At 30.9% G+C, this 20,196-nt stretch overlaps 1 protein-coding gene across 1 annotated transcript in view; it reads right to left on the bottom strand.

Annotated features, from left to right (window-relative positions):
- Positions 1-5,531: 5,531 nt before the first annotated feature.
- The window catches only part of LOC111698643 (NACHT and WD repeat domain-containing protein 2), a 50,077-nt gene continuing 35,412 nt past the window's right edge, over positions 5,532-20,196 (bottom strand). Inside the window, exons 45-58 of the mRNA XM_023469022.1 lie at positions 17,508-17,627; positions 16,479-16,525; positions 15,241-15,322; positions 14,469-14,554; positions 13,734-13,860; positions 13,379-13,452; positions 12,946-13,017; positions 11,658-11,709; positions 10,433-10,473; positions 9,304-9,392; positions 8,827-8,913; positions 8,131-8,205; positions 6,124-6,194; positions 5,532-5,599 (exon numbers count right to left, since the gene is read on the bottom strand). Coding sequence (XP_023324790.1) covers positions 5,532-5,599; positions 6,124-6,194; positions 8,131-8,205; positions 8,827-8,913; positions 9,304-9,392; positions 10,433-10,473; positions 11,658-11,709; positions 12,946-13,017; positions 13,379-13,452; positions 13,734-13,860; positions 14,469-14,554; positions 15,241-15,322; positions 16,479-16,525; positions 17,508-17,627 — 1,091 coding nt within the window. The remainder of the gene's footprint in view (positions 5,600-6,123; positions 6,195-8,130; positions 8,206-8,826; positions 8,914-9,303; positions 9,393-10,432; positions 10,474-11,657; positions 11,710-12,945; positions 13,018-13,378; positions 13,453-13,733; positions 13,861-14,468; positions 14,555-15,240; positions 15,323-16,478; positions 16,526-17,507; positions 17,628-20,196) is intronic.

Raw genomic sequence — 20,196 nt, 5'->3', positions numbered from 1 at the left:
ATGGCCTTTTACTGACTTAGTTCCTCGTACAAGGAGATGTGAAACAAAAGTATTTAGTTTCCAGGTGAAAAGTCAATTGGCCACTTTTTGTTAATTATCGTTCAAGCAGGCAAACTTCAGATCATTTTCTGCTAAAAGGGATTGATCACAAAATTTGAAAAAATGTATCAAAACTAGATTGGAAAAACAGCTCAGAAATTTGGAAATATATTTAATTTTTTGTGAATTAAGTAAACTTCAATTCTATATGTTTTTTTATTATTTATATACAGGGTGATTAAAAAATGTCGTTAGTGTGCAATATCTTCCTTTTTCTTTCGCAATTCAGATTTTTAATAAATTTTAAAGTTTCTTAAAATTTGTATGGTGAGGGATACCCTCACCATACCCTCACCTGAAAGATCGAGAAAATACGCGAAACTTGTTTTCTTCTTTAAACCAAAAGTATAGAATTAAGCAAATATAATTAAATGAATTATTTCTATCTAAACCTAAAATTTTATAAGATCGGATCAACGAGGTTATAGTGTATAGAGTGATGATGTACGCTAATCCTTTACTAATTGTATAGGCCATGAACTTTACCGAGAGCGTACTGCATATTTGTTTATTATAAGGAAATTCTGGCATAACCAGAGATAAGAGAGTTACAAAGATCGATTGAAACCTATGATATGCAATATTTCCCACAGCATGTTCTATTGTGTACATGGTACTGTACACGACCAATCAGGAGTCATCTGTATTCAAGGATATTTAAAGATCCTTTGGATATGAAACACAAAATCTTCAAAAACAGACTGAATTCATAAATGTTCTGTTTCATGTTTAAAATTGGAGTATTTCTTTAAAAGTTGTAAAACCTAACCCCTGAATGAGTTTTTTATTCAACAAGTGGCCGTGAGATGGCACTCTAAAAACCTATCATAAAAACGTAAAATATTACTCTATCAGAATACGCAACTTCATAATATTTTTTTGTAATTAGGATTAAAACAACAATAATGCTTAACATGTAGACGATCTTGAAGCCGTCATTCGATTCTCATGATTATTGGGACACTAGCTGCAGTAGTGCATGGTGAAAACAATTCGAATTTTGAAAAAAAAATCGAACTTTGAAGACATTTTTTTAGCCAATGTACCCATGGATTCGCTCAAGAGTTTCAGCCATTTGGGCAGCTATAGCTACATATATTCATGTAAATATATATATATACACGAGCAAAGAGCTTTATTATATAGAATAATACACGGCCTGCAACCCAAAAAAGAAAGGTAATAATAGAGCTGTAATCAATCAATGTTAACAATGTGCCTCTATGAAGTGGTTTCAAAGAGAGAAAAGCTCCCCCCCCCCCTAGGGATCGGATTTATCAAGGGTGTAATGCAAGGAAAGTTAATTGCGGTCGTGTATACTCTGCGTACATACTGAAACCAGTTCTCTTTGGGCGGAATTTGTAAACAAGAATAGATGCATAAGTGTTCGTTTAGTATCTGAGGAGGTTAAAAGCATTAAATTTGATAATTTTGATAATTCAAATAATAGTTTTCTATGACCAGAATATTTCATTGATTTTTTTATGTGAAAGATGGATCCCATGTCAGGCTTTGACATTCGTCTTGTGTTTACATTACACTGCAGTACAAAAGATGTGTACACTTCTGAAATAACCTTTCTTGCATTAGTATACCTTGGGATTTATTTAATGAATTTGAGCTAGGTCTAGAGTGAATGCATTTACCGTTAGAAATGGGCATGTTCGACTTGTTTTCATATTGTTCGTTTATCGTTCGTGAAAGAACCATTTTTCAATCATGCAAAAAAGATTGATTTCGTTCGTTCTCAAATTTATTGTTCATTTTCTAATTATTTCGTTCGTTTTCTTACTGAACGATCGTTAAGTAAAATCATTTATTCAGTAAAATCTTTCGTTCAGTAAAAATCTTTCGTTCAGTAAGAAAAACGATCATTTTCTTCTAAAAAAATTTTTCAAAAGGATTGTTCCAAAATAATGTTTGGTCTGTAACAAAACGAACGTTTTTTCTAATCTTTTGGATATTTGTTCGCTTTTTCAAGTTCGTTCGACCGATCTGTTGAATTGTTCTTTTTTGGGTTGTTTCGTTCGTTTAAAAAAAACGATAATTTTTTTTTATTTCTCTGAATGAATCATTTCGTTTGGGAACAGTTTGGGAACCCAGCTTTGCTTGTTTTAAAAATTAAACCAACTAATTTTATAAAAAAAAAGTCTTACCATGCTACGAAGTTCTCCAATGAAAATCGGTCAAGGGATTCATAAATTATGATCGGACATACAAACAAACAAACAGAGATTACTACTTTATATATAGATAAAAGATGTAAATAATTCATAAAACATTATTAACTGGTCTTCTTTCCCTCTTGGATTAAATTAAATAAATTGGTTAAAAATTCTAGAAGATTAAACTAGAGTTAAAACTTTTATCTCTGACACAACTGCCGTATGCTTGAGCACTTGTTTGTAAACACATGCAGATGTTTTAACAACAAGTAAAGATGAAAACAAACAGATAAAAATTATTGTTTTAGACTTTTATACTTTTACTTATCAGTTTTTTATATACTGCACACATTTCATTCACTTTTTTAAATTCTGCTCGAAAAGTGTGATTTCTTTTTGATTATTATGCAAAAATGATAAAAATTTTAGCATTTAAAAATTGGAAACTTAATAAATCTTTTCGAAAAGGAAACGCTCTGGAACCATCTCGCGAAGAATAGAAATAGCTTAGTTCTCTAAAATAAAAAAGATAAAGAACGGTAGCAAATCTAGATTTAGGAAGAAACTTAATTTTATGAACAAATTTTTGTGACTTGCGCATTTCTACTGCAAAAAAACATAACGGAATTATCAAAATTAAACACTTTTAACTTTTAAGCCTTTTCTTACACTTGTGCTTAAAATCAGAACCAGAGGAGCTACGGAGTCACAAAGTCGTAACAGCAATGTCAATTGCATTTGACCTTCGCCTCCTGGTTAGTTTGCTGTGTAACAGTTTACTTAATTGTTTGTTTTTGATAAGGACATGTTCATGTTAATATTGCTGAAACTAACCACAAGCTAGCTTGTTATTTAAGTCTAGGCTGATATTCTGGAAGGATTAGTTGCAGACCATAAATAAACAAGATAACAACATAATACAAGTCAAATAGAGGTATGCAGTATGCACACATATGAACATAAAGCATTCTGGCAGTATATACATTATGTATCAATCTGGCTTTTTACCCAAAGAGAATAGAATATATATTAGAGTGGAATTTACTAGAAAAAAAGAGAAAAACGGCCATTTTGTTGTACTGTTTCCATACTGCAGGTGTACTTCACATATTTGTGCTATATAACCTTTTGGGCCCTGGAACATCATTTTATAGAAAATCTAAAATTAATGTTAAAAGAAAACTAAATTATGAAATTGGCTGGTTTCATAATTGACCAATGATCATTTCACATAGACTCTATGCCTTTCACTTTACAAACGATGATTTTCCGTTATAACTATAAATCAAATGATGTTTTTATTCACCTAATTCATTATAAAGTTTATTTAACAGCTTTAAAAAATTCGAAATTGAAATGGATAGTCTAGGGAACATACTGTATTAATGTACTCTACTGCATATAATTTGTGAACATTTACATGAATTGTACACTTTGAACTCCCTTTCAGGCTGAAAGGGACTGACAAAATTCATACCGAGGGATTGTCTAAATTCCACTCTAATATATATTCTATTCTCTTTGTTTTTACCTAAACTACTTAGTAACTGGAGCCCTTCTGGAAAATCTCTGACCACGCTTTGGATAAGAAGACAACTCCCTATATTAACTCAATAAATACGGTCCAGATAATTGGTAATAATGGGATAATTTATCCTAATCCTGCATACAAATCGAAAAGATCTTTAAAATAAGAGGACCAGCAGAGCAGGGATTTTCTGCAAAAAGATCTCTCTTTACCCCTCTAAAACTTCCTAAACCTCAAACCTTATCCTACTTCAAGAGCATATATACAGTGAAACTCAGAAACCCCTTTATTGTGGAATCTTAATCAAAACTCTCTGAGAGGGGTCAGCATTGTGACATGATCGAGAGTACTTGGCCTAGGGATTACTCCTAGATCACCTTGAACCTGGCTGAAATGCAGTCAAGGCCCGGGAGATCTCTTGAAAATTTCCCGAATTGTAAAATATATTGCCGAAAATTCATTTCTAAAGAATAAACTTAAACATTCATATGTGCAGGGCTGCTTTGTGTACAGGGTATAACATGGCAAGAATTTTATAAATATTTTTAACAATTATCATCGAAAGTAAGTAATCTTATTTGTTTCTTTAATGTCTCATTGTTCAAAACATTTTTTGTAGATTTCAAATTAATAAAGAATGAGAAAGTCAATATAATGATGAAAAAATGATTCTAACATTGATTTCCTGAGAAAATTTTAATTGATAAATATGTCATTAGTTACTGTAGAATTTTTTTTTTTAAATTGTTTGTCGTCACTATTTAATTATTTATAAAAAATCGATTTTCCAAATATAACACCCAAATAGATGATTTTGAACGTCGACTTTGCGCTCAAACTCAGTAATTATTCATAAAACGTTTTATATGTCTCAAATAAATCCTAAAAAATTTCCCAACAATAATACATTCTCAAATCAACTACCATACATTGCCGGTCACTCCCTTTAAATTTTTTAAATTCGGGCTCAGTACATACATAAAAATTTGTTTAACACATTTTTAACGAGTCATCGTAGCTTGAAAAAAATCAGATTCAAAGAACATTTTCATAATTTGTTTTTGGAACTAGCAAAAGTTGTTTAAAATGTTTTATATCGTATAGTACCTACATCACAGTTTTGTTTATTAACATTGTCATTTTAGCTTGATTTTTATACCATCTAGTGATCTACTAAATTCACTCTAGAATCAAATTGTCTTAGCTTTGCCTAGAGAATTACCACAACTTTTCCCTTTAGATGGATTTTTACAGGTAATTACAGTTAATTAACAGTCAGCTGTATTAAACAATTAAATTTTTAAGGAATTAATCAATGCCAATACTGCTGAATAAAAAAATATGTATTAAGATATCTCATCTTTAAAAAGACGTAGGAGTTCTGGCTACAAACCTAAATTGTATTATCTTTGTATCTTTGCAACCTGATGGTGTAAACTTTTGATTTATTAAACTTAGAATATTTTAGCTAACATAATTCACAGTTTGAAATATCTAAGGTATACAACATTGGGTTGCAAAGATATAGGGATTAGAAAATCAGAGTTTGCGACAAAGACTCAATTCTTTTAGACTTCAATTTTGGTGGAACAGAAGCCATAAAAAAGTTTTAAATGCTTTCCTTTCCCCTTAATAATGAAAAAGTTTGTTCTATTTTTTCTTCTTGGTATAAAAAGGATGCAACTGAAATTATTTAATTAAGGTTTATTAATGAAATATATCAATATAATTCTTATTAATTAATTATTCATTATTCTTAATGATTCTCCATGGTTTGCTTCGCTGGGGGAATGCATTGCTGAAGAGCCTAAAATAAGATAAATATTAAAGGGACTATTCGCGTAATTTCAAGTGACCCTACAAGCAAAAATGGAAAAACCCGATCCACAAAGGTAACTTAGATATCTGATGTGGAAGATAACGTAATTTTTCTGATTTGAAAAGAGTTTAATTCTGATAATTTTTCCATTGTTTCTTATAAGCAAGAAATGCGCAAGTCTAAATTGTAGAGAACCCGCAAATTTTTATCAACCGTTCAAACAAAAATAAAAACATGGATACCTTATTATATTCTATATGTTTTTGGCAGTAGAAATGCGTTACTTTTGTAGAGATACCACAAATGATAAATTAATCAGTTTTCAAAATTATAAACGCTGATAAATAATTCAAAACTGATCAAACAAAACTTTTAAGTGCACCGTTGTGAATCGTACATTGCAATCTTTCCACGGAGGGTCCCTAGATTTAAAAGATTTTCTTTGAAAAGAAGACGAAGATTTTAGTTTATATTTCTTATGTATAATAATAAGAACAAATAATGACACTAACAGGACTTTTTACCTTTTCCATTTGGGCCTGCGCCCTCGGGATTTCTTGATGGTAAAGATTTCAAATAATCCCTGGACGGATTAGAACATATTAAAAAATGTAAAGAATCAAATAAAGAAATACAGAGAATTTTTTTCTAAGGAAAAAGACTTATAAGAATTTTACGAAACCTAGTTATTTAATGATACTGAAAATGTGAAAAAAATGTTATTTTTTCAAACCTTGATGGGACTGTCATTGTAATTTTAAGTGAGACTCTTTGTAAGGAGGTGCATGCCTAATTCATAACCTTGAAGCCTTAAAGGGACTATAAAGGAATAATGAAAGGTGGTATAGGCTGAAACCTCAGGAGTTGATTGAGACAATTAAGTGTTCTATCGTTTGTGCCTGTCCCGAGAAATTGACAAAAACTGTATCAAAATTATACCAAAACGTATATATGTAAGATTTAGTATAAGATTCGTAGTATTAAACAGATAAAATTCACCAAATACCCAACCAATCTGAAAATAACGATATCCTGACGAGCCTGAGAAACTCAAGTTTTTCATTTCATATTATTTATGCGTCCGGAATATGTCATTAGAACTCCAACCAATGGCAGTGCAGTATTATTGTCACATGTCTCCGTCTCCATCACGTGACCAGTATTCTGCACTGCCATTGAAGGGAGTTATGGTCACGTGATATGGACGTATATCTTCCATGTATACGTTTGACACAGTTTTACGTCAATTTCTCGAGACAGGAACATCTTAAAGGTATCGTTCAACTCCTGAGAATCTCAGGTTTCAGCCTATACCCCCTTTCATTTTTCCTTTACAGTCCCTTTAAATCTGATCAATAATTTTGGTTTTCTAGCTTAAAAACCCTTTATTTCTAATAGTTTCTCCATTGTTTTTAGCAACAAATGCGCAAGTCGTTGAAGAGAAACCACAAATAAAAATAATCAATGTTCAAATAAAAAACGTGGATATTCTTAATATAGGAAAAGGTTGTTAAGGGTGCCGTTGTCAATCTTACTTTCCCCTCTTTGCAGGGAGGTTCGCTTAAAATTACGCTAACAGTTCCTTTATTTATTAAGTTTTGAAAGAATCAAATAAAAACATTGAGACCCAACAAACTGCAGAATAGGAAGACCACTGTTAGATTCAAGTTACAAGGTGTCCCAATAAACATGGGAATTCAGTGACGAATTCGATATCGTCTTTTCAAAAAATTCTTTGATTTAGTATAGTGATACCTACTGAGAAAGCTGTAATCTGTAAGAGTTTCGTCTGCTATGTTCACAATTTGTTTGCTTATGTTTTGACTGCATTCGGTTGTACTTAGTAAAACAAGAAAATTGCAGTATACAAACAGAGTAAACTTGCCCGTCTTCACTGTTCATCTTGCGGAGACATTATAGACACACCTTTACAGCCTTTTACCCTTTTCATAAAATAAATTCTAGTAGACATAATAATATTATGGCTGTTGAAACTAGGTATTACAATGCTCTAAGTAATAACAAAGACGATATCGAATTCGTCACTGAATTCCCATGATTTTTGGGACACCCTGTATGATGTTTAAATAGTACTTTCAATAAACATGAAACACAGCAATTCACAGACTAATTGAACATAATAAGCTGTTTTTGAAGCAACCGGTAACACAATTTGCTTTGTAATTGAATCAAATTCGCCTAAAATTGCCTAAATATCTTCTTCCTATTCCACAGTTTTATGGGTCTTACTCTAGCAAGGTTGTATAATAAAGTTGCTTACTCTCGATGCGCTCCAATGTATGGGAAATGTCGTCTCCCACGCATAGATATTATATGGACAAAATGCATATATGACGTCACTGATTGTAGAGGCGGGAGTGACGTCATTTGCAGATTCAATCAATCTATGCTAACGAGACGACATTTTCCATGCATTGGAGCGCATCGAGAGTAAGCAACCTTATTATACAACCTTGCAGTGTAGAATAGATTGGAAAGTATAAATTTTATGTTCTTTCCTTATTCCATCTTTCTCTGGGTCAGCTATAGTTAAAGTAGTCATACTACCATCCCCCATACCCAATACCACACACCTATATAGTTAATCAATAGAAATCAATCAATCAATCAATCAATTAATCAATCAATCAATAAATCAATAAATCAATCAATCAATCAATCAATTAATCAATCAATCAATCAATTAATAAATCAATCAATCAATTTAATGTATCAATCAATCAATTAATCAATAACCAATTTAATTGATCGTTCATGTTTCGGTTAATTGAAATTCATTTTATTTTTAAAATTTGGGTAATTCAGAGGTTAGAAAATTAACCTTAAAACAAAAAACTGTTCTTAATAGAAATTAGAAAACCCTTACAACATTTAATGATAAAAAGAAAGTAAAACTAGACGATAGTAGCTGTGTACTGTTTTGAATAAAGCGAAAAATGATATGTTTAATGTTTGATTGGCCAATTAGAGATCACAGCTTTCTGATACAAGGACCAAACTTTTTAATCTGCGTAAATTATTAATGACTAGATGGATGACCCAGCGTTGCCCGTGGTAAAAAAATTAATCTATTTCTTTTGCCTATGTCACCCCCCGGTTACCCATGTCTGTCCATTCGGTCCAGCCGCTTGTCCAGCTATAGAAAAAAATAAATACGAATGTCTTGTTTTATTTTATAAAGAGGATTATCTAACCTTCCATCTGTAGTTGTCTCCATTCCTTTCAGATCTGCCTGGACTCTAAAGTTTGCGATCATTTCACCATTTTTCCGCCGAAATGCTCTAAAAAATTGAACACTTTTTATGTGACAAAATATGTCTGCGTTTTAGAAACATCTTCTCTAGATGTCGCACAAAACAAAGTTAACAGAAAAACAATCCCTCATCAATATCATTTTTATCTTTAATGATAATTTTTATCTTCAGGTTTGATTTGTAAAAATTTTACAAAAAAGTCTTAACAAGAATGAAGAAGATTTCCATATTTTGCTCTTTAAAAATTGATTATTTTCAATTGCAGGTTCTCTACAAAGGATTTCTATTGCAGAAACGAAGGAGACAATTCTTAATTTAATAAAGGGTCATTTCTTTTTAAATTGTGGGTTACATGAAAATGCTACCTTAGTTCCTTGAATTTAGATTTGCAATATAATAATAAGACAAGTTATTTACCTTATTGTTTTTTTGCCTGAGTGATAATATAGAACATATTCATTTGTAGCATTAAAAACAGCAACTACATCAAATATACCCTCAGCCACCTAAAATAGGTTTTATCTTTAAAAAATGAAGGTTGAAAAAATAAGTAATTATTACATAAGAAATCCTTATAAATGTGGAATAGAAAATAGAAAGATGACTGTTAGACCAGTTTGACTCAAGCTATGATTTAAATAGTAACATAAACATCTTTACATAAATTTAGCTTGTCTGTCTGGGTGTTTGTTTGTTTGTTTGTGGGACCTCACGTGACCCCAGGGACGGTTCATGAATGATCAAAAAAATAAAAATTTGTGTTTATTTTTTTATTTTTGTAAAATTTTGAAAATGCGCGAAAAAAATATTATGAAATCAGCAAAAAAATTTTTGTTCTTGTTTTATACTGTACAAAGAGAAGATGCTCATGAAGATAAAGCCACAATTAAAAGTTGAAATAGAAGATGGGCGCGAAGCACCCTATAAAAGTCTAGCATAACAATATTTGTGTAGTGCACAAAGACCAATTTCATTTATTAAGTTGATTATTAGGCTACTGGTAAAACTTGTTGTCTATTAAAACTAACTGAAGGGCCCGGCGTTGCCCGTGAAAAATTTTTTTAAGATAAAAAATTTAGAAAAAAAATAAATTTAACTTATGTCACAAACAATTCAGTCCGTTCGGTACAACCGTAAATACACATAAAGTTGCGCAAATAACGTCATTCTGTTCTAGAGTTTTTTAGATTAAAATAAAGCTACACGGTTTTTTCGGCAAAAGATGTGAATTCATAGTACAGTGGGACCCGTAAACCTGTAGAATATAAAGACGACTCTTAGACTTGGAATAGTTCAATAACACAGCAATTGTTCAAATACTCATTTCTATTGATGAATTTATTGCAAGTTATATGTTAAATCTATATTTGCTGAATAACAACATTAAATTCACAAAAAATTGCTTTAATGTCGTCTTCCATTTCTACAGTTTTTCATGGGTCTTCCTGTAACTACATTACAAGTTTAAAAACATTATAATTTATCGTCAATTTGTTATTAGAAAAGTCTGATATTAAAAATAAAGACTGTAGTTTGAGATATATACCTTAGGTATCAGGGTTTTACACACTTTACCAGTTCTTAAATCTAAATTTAAAAAGGATTATAATTTGTATAAATAATCAATATTTACAGGGTTTATTTATCCAAATATGTAATTAGAGACGAGCATCGTTTTTGGAACAAACGAAATTTTTCGTGGAAAAGGATTTCGTTCAGAAAAAAACAAACGATGGACAAACGAAATGGATCTTTCAGAGAAATGTAAAATTATCGTTTTTAAAAACGAACGTCTTAAAATCAATCGAACGAACTTTTGTTTGCTTTTAAACTGTAGTTTTTACCGAATGAATCATTTTTTCAAGCAAAGGAATTGAGTCTTTGTAACAAAATCAAATATTTAAACCCCAATATCTTTTGAACCCGATGTTGTAAACCTTTGATATTTCAAACTCTGATTATTTGATTTAACAGAATTCATAGTTTGAAATATGTATGGTCTACAACATTTGGTTCCAAAGAATTAATGATTAGAAAATCAGAGTTTGTGACAAAGACTCAATTCCTTTTTAAAAGAAACTATCTTTTTTTTACTGGACGAACAATTATATTGAAAAACGATTTTACTGAACAAATAATTTTGTTCAACGATTGTTCAGTGAAAAACGGACGAAATAGATGAAAAATGAACTATAATTTTGAGGAAGAACAAAATCTATTTTTTTATAAACGATTAAAACAAAACAAAAAAGATCGAAATGGGTCCGTCACGAAGGATAAGCAAACGAAATGAAAAAAGTGGAACGTGTCCATCTCTAAATACCCCCACCACCACTTTATACACAAACATATAAACAGTTTGTTTTTAATCTTCCTGACAGAAACAATCTCAAGAAATAATAATTGTCCTAAAACATTTTTTAAAACGTGAATATTTGCAAATTATCTTTTTTCCATCTCATGATCTGAGTTCGTTTCCCTGATGTCCATTTGACAAACCAAGTCTTTTTCTTTAAAAAAACTTTTCTGTTTGTTTATTTTCTTGTGGTTTTTAACATTTTTTTTTCGATTTTGATGGTTATTATATCGTTAGAACTGACGATGGTCAACCCAGACCGAAATATTTTTTCAATAAATGTGGAACTAACATCTACTTTTTTTACTCTACAGAGGTTTGGTCCATCACCATCGCCGAATTTTAAATCATCTCTAAATATGTTACCCAAATATTTTTAAAATCTCTTCTAATAAAGGAATTTATTTAAACATACCTAGCATATCCATTCCTCCAGTTGCAGGAGCATACAAACCGAATTTCCCATCCTTAAACACATTAATTAGTAAATATGATCCTCCAGTACCATTTAAACCTTTACGCGATCAAGGAGTTATACATATTCCATCCAAAGAAAATATATATTTCATTTGAATTTTTAAAAATCCCGTGGGACATAAAAGATTTGGGATTTTCGAGAAATATGTGAAGTCAGCTGCGTTGAGTTTATACACAATTTAATTTTTAAGAAAACACGGTAATATCTGCTGCCGATGATCAGGCGAAGGTTTAAAGGGTACCGTTGCAAATCGGACATGAAACTTAATATATTTTTTGAAATTACGTTTATATTCCTCCGTCACGTTAAGCACCAGTCAAATGGCAAAATGAAAAATTGTTAACATCAAAATACCTATGATTTGATACCTAACGTGACCAATTTTTGTTTATTTTACATGTGACCTACAGATATCATTAGTATTTGGAAGTAAAAGATTCTTGGGATGACATGCAATCAAACCCACAAACTTATAGTTTAAAATTAACGTTACATTTTATTTAGTTTTCTTGGGTCTTGACTCTTTGAGAGGCCATACTTGAATAGTGTATTGATTTCTTTAGAATGACCGGTTGCAAACTACTCTCACTATATAAACTGTGTTTTCTTTCATTCTTTATTCAGATGGTGTTACTTGGATGTTTAACTGAAATAGATTGAAGTATTATAGCAACAATATAACATTGATAAGAACAATTTTTATAATGATTTCATATAATTACTTACACGAATGTCATCTATTAAGAAAGAAATCAAAGTAAGTTTACATCAGCGTCCATGGTTGGTTTAGGCCTTACTGAAGCTATACTTAGGATCCAGGCATACATATGTGCGTGCGCGTAGCAATTTGAAATGTACATATTCTATATATAGTAAAATGGGAATAGATCAAATGCCTAATTTCAAAACAAATAGAGGTCCAACTGGAGGTCAATTTTAAGTTTTTATGTAAGCATATGATTTCTAGTTACTGAAATTGTAAAAATGTGGAATTTTCCCCTTTTTTCTGCTTTTTTTGAGGTCAAAATGGAGGTTAATGACCTCCATTTTAGCCTTCTATCTCAATTTTTAGGACCAAACGTAACCTTTACAAAAGTTGGTGTCACAAAGTGTTGAACATCGCCCTTCTTTTAATTTCAAGTGTTATAGAAATGCGCTGTTTTAGAGAAAGGGGGTTAATGCAGATCGAACATTTTAGGTTTTATAAACCTTAAAAACATCTCACCTTGGTACAGGTTCCGTCCCAAAATGGAATACTCTTTAAAAATCTCTTCTGTATAATATCAATTAAATTTCCCTGAGAAATGGAATTTATTAAAAAAAATCAACATAATGGAATTTTATAACACGATTTAAAAGTAGGATAGAAAACAAATAAATCAAATTTTTATTAAAATTAGAAATTAGAAGAGCGAAGAGCTTTTTATATAGATTTATAAAGAGATATAGATATATATTTGTAAATGTATATGTTGTCTATAGCTGGCTGGACCATATTGGCTGAATATTTTTGAGGGAACACATGGGTACCCTGGAGGTAACATAGGCTAAAAACACAGACATTTTTTCAAGATGGAAATTTTAAAAAAATTAGATTTTAAATTCCACGGGCAACGCCGGTAACTTCAGCTAGTACTTGAAAAAAATAAAATAATTACCTTTTCTACGTCTATCAAAGCCACAACACTAGGTTTGTCTGGCAGTGCAACTATTTTTGTCACTTCTTTAAATCCTGAAAAATTCAAATTCTTAAATTTCCAAATCAACACCAACCACAAAGTCCATTTTTTTATCTGTCATTTGTAACCTGATGGTATAAAACATTGATATTTTTAAATTTTATTATTTTATTTAAAATGATTCAAAGATTGAAATAGACGTCAGATTGCAAAGATTTAAGAGTAAGGTTCAGAAGAATCTCATTATCATTTAAAGAATTTGATATTTCTGTAAATGTTTACAACTACAAATATCAATGTATTATTATTTAATTTATTATAAAGATTTCTGAACCTGTATATTTGATTAATATCTTGTTCAATGCTTCTCCTGTCTTGGCAGCATGGATATAGATATGGTTCTTCATCTTTTCAAATCCGTAGCAGACTACATTCAGCTCATCAGGGGTCATTACTACATTCTAGTATATACACAACCTTAATCCGTAGCAGACTACATTCAGCTCATCAGGGGTCATTACTACATTCTAGTATATACACAACCTTAATCCGTAGCAGACTACATTCAGCTCATCAGGGGTCTTTACTACATTCTAGTACATACACAACCTTAATCCGTAGCAGACTACATTCAGCTCATCAGGGGTCATCACTACATTCTAGTATATACACAACCTTAATCCGTAGCATACTACATTCAGAATATCAGGGGTTGTTAACAATTAAAACTTAAAATGAAAAGTCGTCTTCATTGTATTGATATTATCGCTTACCACTGTATGTACCTTAATTTTCTCGTTAAAAACAGGGATGGATCGTTTTCAATTCTTTGAAATCCATATTTTTTCGTTTTTATAAGAAAACAATTGTTTTTGAAAAAAATCGTTTTAAAAACGATAGTTTTTTTTCAAAAAACGATTGTTTTTAGAAAAAAATAACGAAATGAAAACGATCGTTTTTTCGATCTTTTTTAAAAACGATTTACAACCCTAGTTACATGCAAACTTGATAGCAAAACAGTACAAATTATTTCAAATCCATTTTTTTCTTTCTGATTCTTTCAAATTACCTTAAACTCGAGAAAAGGATATTCAAACTCCCATTGTTTAACACCTTCAGGAACTGAGCGTGATGTACATATTCCAGTATAGTTTCCTTTACAAGTATCTTTTTAATTTCAAGATTTACAATTATTATAATTTTATACGGTTGTAGGCGATATTACCAATACTACTTTTTTATTTAAGTTTTTATTTTTAACAAGCTTTTTGCTTTTCAAAATTGAAATCGAAAGTCCTCTTTATTGTATTGATAAAATCGCCTACCACCGTATCATGCTGACTTGGAAACCCAGCTTTGCTTGGAGTTTTCCGTATGAAAGTCGAACCCTTAACTGAAAATTTTAAAAACCCAGCTAAGAATATTCCCGGAGTTGGCCAATGAAAATTTGAGACAAATCGGTCCAGGAGGGGTTCATGAGCATCTGACATTCAACCAAATAAACGAACCGACAAACAAATCCCCAGTGTGGGTTAATTGATACAGTTAACCTGGGGGAAATGCACAAATCCTTCATTGTTAGTTGTTACACACAAAAGATGAGACTGAAAAGACGACCGTAAACCCTTGATTTATATATATAAGTAATTAAATCGCATATATACTGATACAGGTTTAAAGTTGCTACAGAGAAATATGATAATTTTAGGAAACAGAAAATAGATATTCCACACAGTTGTCTTAAAACTCTCATCCTTTGTGGGTAACCCTGAGCGTTAACTGCTTTCTAATTTCTTAATTTCTACTTCTGAATTAAATGTTAGAATTTGGGTAATTTTTACCTCTTTCTCCTCGTCTTGATACAACAACACATCGGGTCTCATTTTTATAATAAAATATTTGCTGGATATTTGGCTGTTTCTCCTGAAATAATGATTATTATAGAATAATTGCTGTATATTTAGCTGTTTCTCCTGAAATAATGATTATTACAGAATAATTGCTGTATATTTAGCTGTTTCTCCTGAAATAATGATTATTATAGAATATTTGCTGGATATTTAGCTGTTTCTCCTGAAATAATGATTATAATAGAATATTTGCTGTATATTTAACTGTTTCTCCTGAAATAATGATTATTATAGAATATTTTATGGATATTATGCTGTTTCTCCTGAAATAATGATTATTAAAGAATATTTGCTGGATATTTCCTGAAATAATGATTATTATAGAATATTTTATGGATATTATGCTGTTTCTCCTGAAATAATGATTATTAAAGAATATTTGCTGGATATTTAGCTGTTTCTCCTGAAATAATGATTATTATAGAATATTTGCTGGATATTTGGCTGTTTCTCCTGAAATAATGATTATTATAGAATATTTGCTGGATATTTTGCTGTTTCTCATGAAATAATGATTATTATAGAATATTTGCTGGATAGAATATAATAAAAGACTTTGTGTAGGGTTACCAAAAAAGTATGAGACTGCAAAGACGACATGAAACTCTTAAAATATGATAATTTCAAGGTTAAATATTGGTTTTAAATGACTTATTTCATTATATGGAAAGAAACCAGTTTACAGTTGCAAAAGAATCCTGAATATAAGAAAACAGACAGTATAAAGTCAGTACACTCGCCTCTAAAGTTTCATTCTTTGTGGATAACCCTGTCAGATTTTGTCTTCAAATTTATTCAGTGAAATTATTGCTGTTCACTATTTTATAATATTATGCTTCTAAATTCTTGATTCATTCATTAAAATTCACCCGCGGCAAATATAAAATAAAATAAAAATAAAAATAAAATCTGTCATGATACTCGATTTAATGGTAAAAATACTGTAAAATACTTTGCTGTTATAATTATAATAGAATATGTGATGAATATTTGTCTGTTTCTCCTGAAATAGTGGATTTATTAAAATAAATATTCGCTAAGGCATATTGGTAGTAATTATTATTATTCTATTTCAAGAAAATCTTATGATTTAAGCAGTTAAAAAATGAAAATAGCTGTAAGGAATTTTATGAATAATTATTATTTTAAGGAAAATTTGTCTTGCTTGCCTGAAATATTACTTGTCTGTTCTCCAGGTTCCAATACAGAACATCACCTAAATATGTTTTAAAGGGACTTATGGAGTAATTTCAGGATTTACATGTCTGATTTACTGAATGGTACTCTTAAACCTATATGATGGAGTTATACTTGTTTTTCTATCTGGAAATTCACTTTTTTCATTTGAATGTGAACAACTGATTTATGCAGCACAGGCAAGAAATGAAATTAAGGAGAAACTTCCTTCTTGTCGATCCAATAAATGTCTTATAGGTTCCGTTGTGAATAGTTCATGTAATGCCATAAATTAAGGGTCACTTAAAATTACGTAAATAGTCTCTTTATTATTTATTATTCAGGTTTTAGACAGATTTTGTTCTATTTTTAGCTGAAGTAACTTTAGCAAAATTTTTACTTCATATATTGTATTTACAGTATTAAAGCTTCTCTAATAAACTTTTCTTTTTGAAATATATGAAAATATTTTTAGATTTATAACAATACAGATAAAACACTAGACGTTGTCTTTTCAAGATTCGGGGGTTTTACGTTCACAATAACCATGAGGCTGAAGCCCAAAAGTGTTACGCGCATGCCGCACTGAATAACGTAGAAAACAGAGAGAGATCATGCACGCGAACTCCGACCTTTGGGTTTCTGTCTCAGGGTTATTGTGGACGAAAAACCTCTAAATCTTGAAAGTACAACTCTAAATGTTGCATCTGTATTGTTATTAATCAATGTAATATAAAGGTAAAACAACATCAAGATATTTAGATTGTGTACAGGAAAAAAATGAACACTTAACTCAAAATTTAATTTTCTGATCATTTTATTTTTTGCGATCTAAGAGAATTTAAGTTTAAAACATAAAAGCCTAAAAGGTCTAAAACATATTAGGGTGCAAAGATAAAAGGACAAGAAAATAAGAGATATTATTTTCTAATAACAATCAAAGGAACCATATAAAAAGTTTGCAAAGGTACTTTGATTGATTAAAAAGTTTTAGAAATTTGAATTTAAGATAAGTTTGATACCTGATTCAGCAGCTACTATATACGTTCCATCTTTATTGACGAGAGCATGAGTAACAATTGCTCCTAAAGCAGCGTTAGCCAGACGAAACTTTAGTTTTCCAGTCATAAAATCCCAAATTCCTAAATAAAAACAAATTAAACTGTAGTGTAGATATATTCTTTGTTATGATACTCCTGGGACCGAACTTAATGAATTTGAGCTAGATCACTGAACTTGTTGTCGATTCAATACTTTTCTGAAGTTATTAGCTATTCAAGATACGTGGTTGAACCGTCTATAGACCTGGTTCAAATTCATTAAAACATGTCCCCAGTTCATTTTGTAGACATCATAAAACACAAAAATACTAAATTGACGTCCCATATCATACTAGATTATCTCCAAGCTGTAACACCGAAATACGCATGTACTACTCGAAAAAGCGGTGCATAGGAAATCGATCTTTAACTCTTTTGATCAAAACGGAATCTGATCTAAAAATATTAAGATCAAATTCCCACTTTTCGGAAAAAATGTGAAATTTAATCTTAAACATAATTTTCGAATAAAAAATGTGTTTTTTTGACAATGAATAATAATGAATAGGTATTCAAAAAGTGTTTAATTAGATCTAGAATGTGAAGAATTAGATTTAAAATGTGTGGAATTAGATCTGAAATGTGTGGAATTTGATCTAAAATGTGTGGAATTAGATCTAAAATGTGTGGAAATTGATCTAAAATGTGTGGAATTAGATCTAAAATGTGTGGAAATTGATCTAAAATGTGTGGAATTAGATCCAAAATGTGTGGAAATTGATCTAAAATGTGTGGAATTAGATCTAAAATGTGTGGAATTTGATCTAAAATGTGTGGAAATTGATCTAAAATGTGTGGAAATTGATCTAAAATGTGTGGAAATTGATCTAAAATGTGTGGAAATTGATCTAAAATGTGAAGAATAGCGTCCTTAAACTGTGGGGTTCAGGTAGAGTTAGAGTAGAAACCTGAACCCTACTATTCTCTAACCTGAACCCTACTATTCTCTAACCTGAACCCTACTATTCTCTAACCTGAACCCTACTATTCTCTAACCTGAACCCTACTATTCTCTAACCTGAACCATACTCATTCCTAACCTTAACCATACTCATTCCTAACCTGAATCATACTCATTCTTATCAGCTGAACTCTACTTATTTTACACTGAACCCTACTCATCTCTACCCTGAACCCTACTCATCCTAAACCTGAACTCTACTCATTTCTAACCTGAACCATGCTCAATACTCATCCCTAACCTTAACAATACTAATTCCTAACCTGAACCATACTCATTCTTAACAGCTGAACTCTACTCCTCTTTACCTTGAACCCTATTCGTCTCTACCTTGAACCCTACTCAACCCCATCCTAAACCTTACTCATCCTTAACCTGAACTCTATTCATTTCTAACCTGAACCCTACTCATCCCTAACCTGAACCCTACTCATTCCTAACCTGAACTCTACTCATCCTTGACCTGAACCCTATTCAACTCTACCTTACTCATCTGTAACCTGAACCCTACATATCTCCATTAAGGTCTGAACCTAACACACTTTATAAACTTTTAAATCAGATATTTTTAATAAACTTATAAAATTTAGATTAGATTCTACAAATATTAGATCCAATTCTACATATTTTAGATAAAATACCCAATTTGAAGGGGAAAACCAAATTTCAAAAAAAAAAATATTTTAGATCAGATTCCAAACTTTTTAAATCAAATTCCAAAAATTTTAGGAAAAGTGCGGACTTTGATCTAAAAAATATTTTAAATCAATTTCCAAGTTTTTCAGATGAAATTATCATTAAATCAGATTACTCTTAGATCAAACTCCCTTTAGATCAAAAGGTTTACAGGTCAGATTCCTGCATGCAAATTTTTATATTAGCCGTGTACAATTTTTAAAAAGTATTCATTCTTTTTAAATTTTCTGAGTAGTCCCAAAAATCCAAATTTAGAGCTATAAACGATCTAATCTGATGTGGGACACCCTGTGCGTATACTAGCTTAGGAACCCAGCGGTGCCTGGGTTACTAATAGTTACTCCCGCCGTTTACCCGCACTTGGTCTTAAATTACAATTCATCTATTTTAACATTTAAAGATTGACCCACTTATCTTAGAATCACAAAGCTAAGGACATTCCCATGGTTCTACCGAGTTCCCCAATCAAAGTTTTTGGGAAATCGGTCAAGGGGTTCCTGAGTTATGATCGGACAAACAAACAAGCAGACAAACAGAGATTACAACTTCGCATACATAGAAGATGTTGTAATTATATATAATTTCCAGTATTATCTTGTTTTCATTAAATAGATATAATGGAAATTATTAAGCGGCATTATGCAAATTTATGCAATACTCCGAGACCTCGTACTTCTCTAGTTTTTATATTCCTAACAAGTATGAGAAAATATCAGATTTGTATATTAATCTAACTTTTATACAGATCATATTCAGCAAATATGTAACCAATCTGAAAACTATACGATATCCCAGAGGAGCTTGAAAAACTCACGTTTGCTCCTATTTTTTTCCAATATAATAAATTTTTTTTTGAGAGATATCATTGATATATGTGACAGAACTCACACAAATGGCAGTGCAGTATAGAATTGGCACGTGTTTCCGTCTGTATCATGTGACCATGATACTGCA

Source organism: Eurytemora carolleeae, unplaced genomic scaffold (assembly GCF_000591075.1).
Source record: "Eurytemora carolleeae unplaced genomic scaffold, Eaff_2.0 scaffold140, whole genome shotgun sequence".
Lineage (NCBI taxonomy): Eukaryota > Metazoa > Arthropoda > Copepoda > Calanoida > Temoridae > Eurytemora > Eurytemora carolleeae.
The sequence above is the reverse complement of the archived record's forward strand: the minus strand, read 5'-3'. Positions and strand labels throughout refer to the sequence as shown.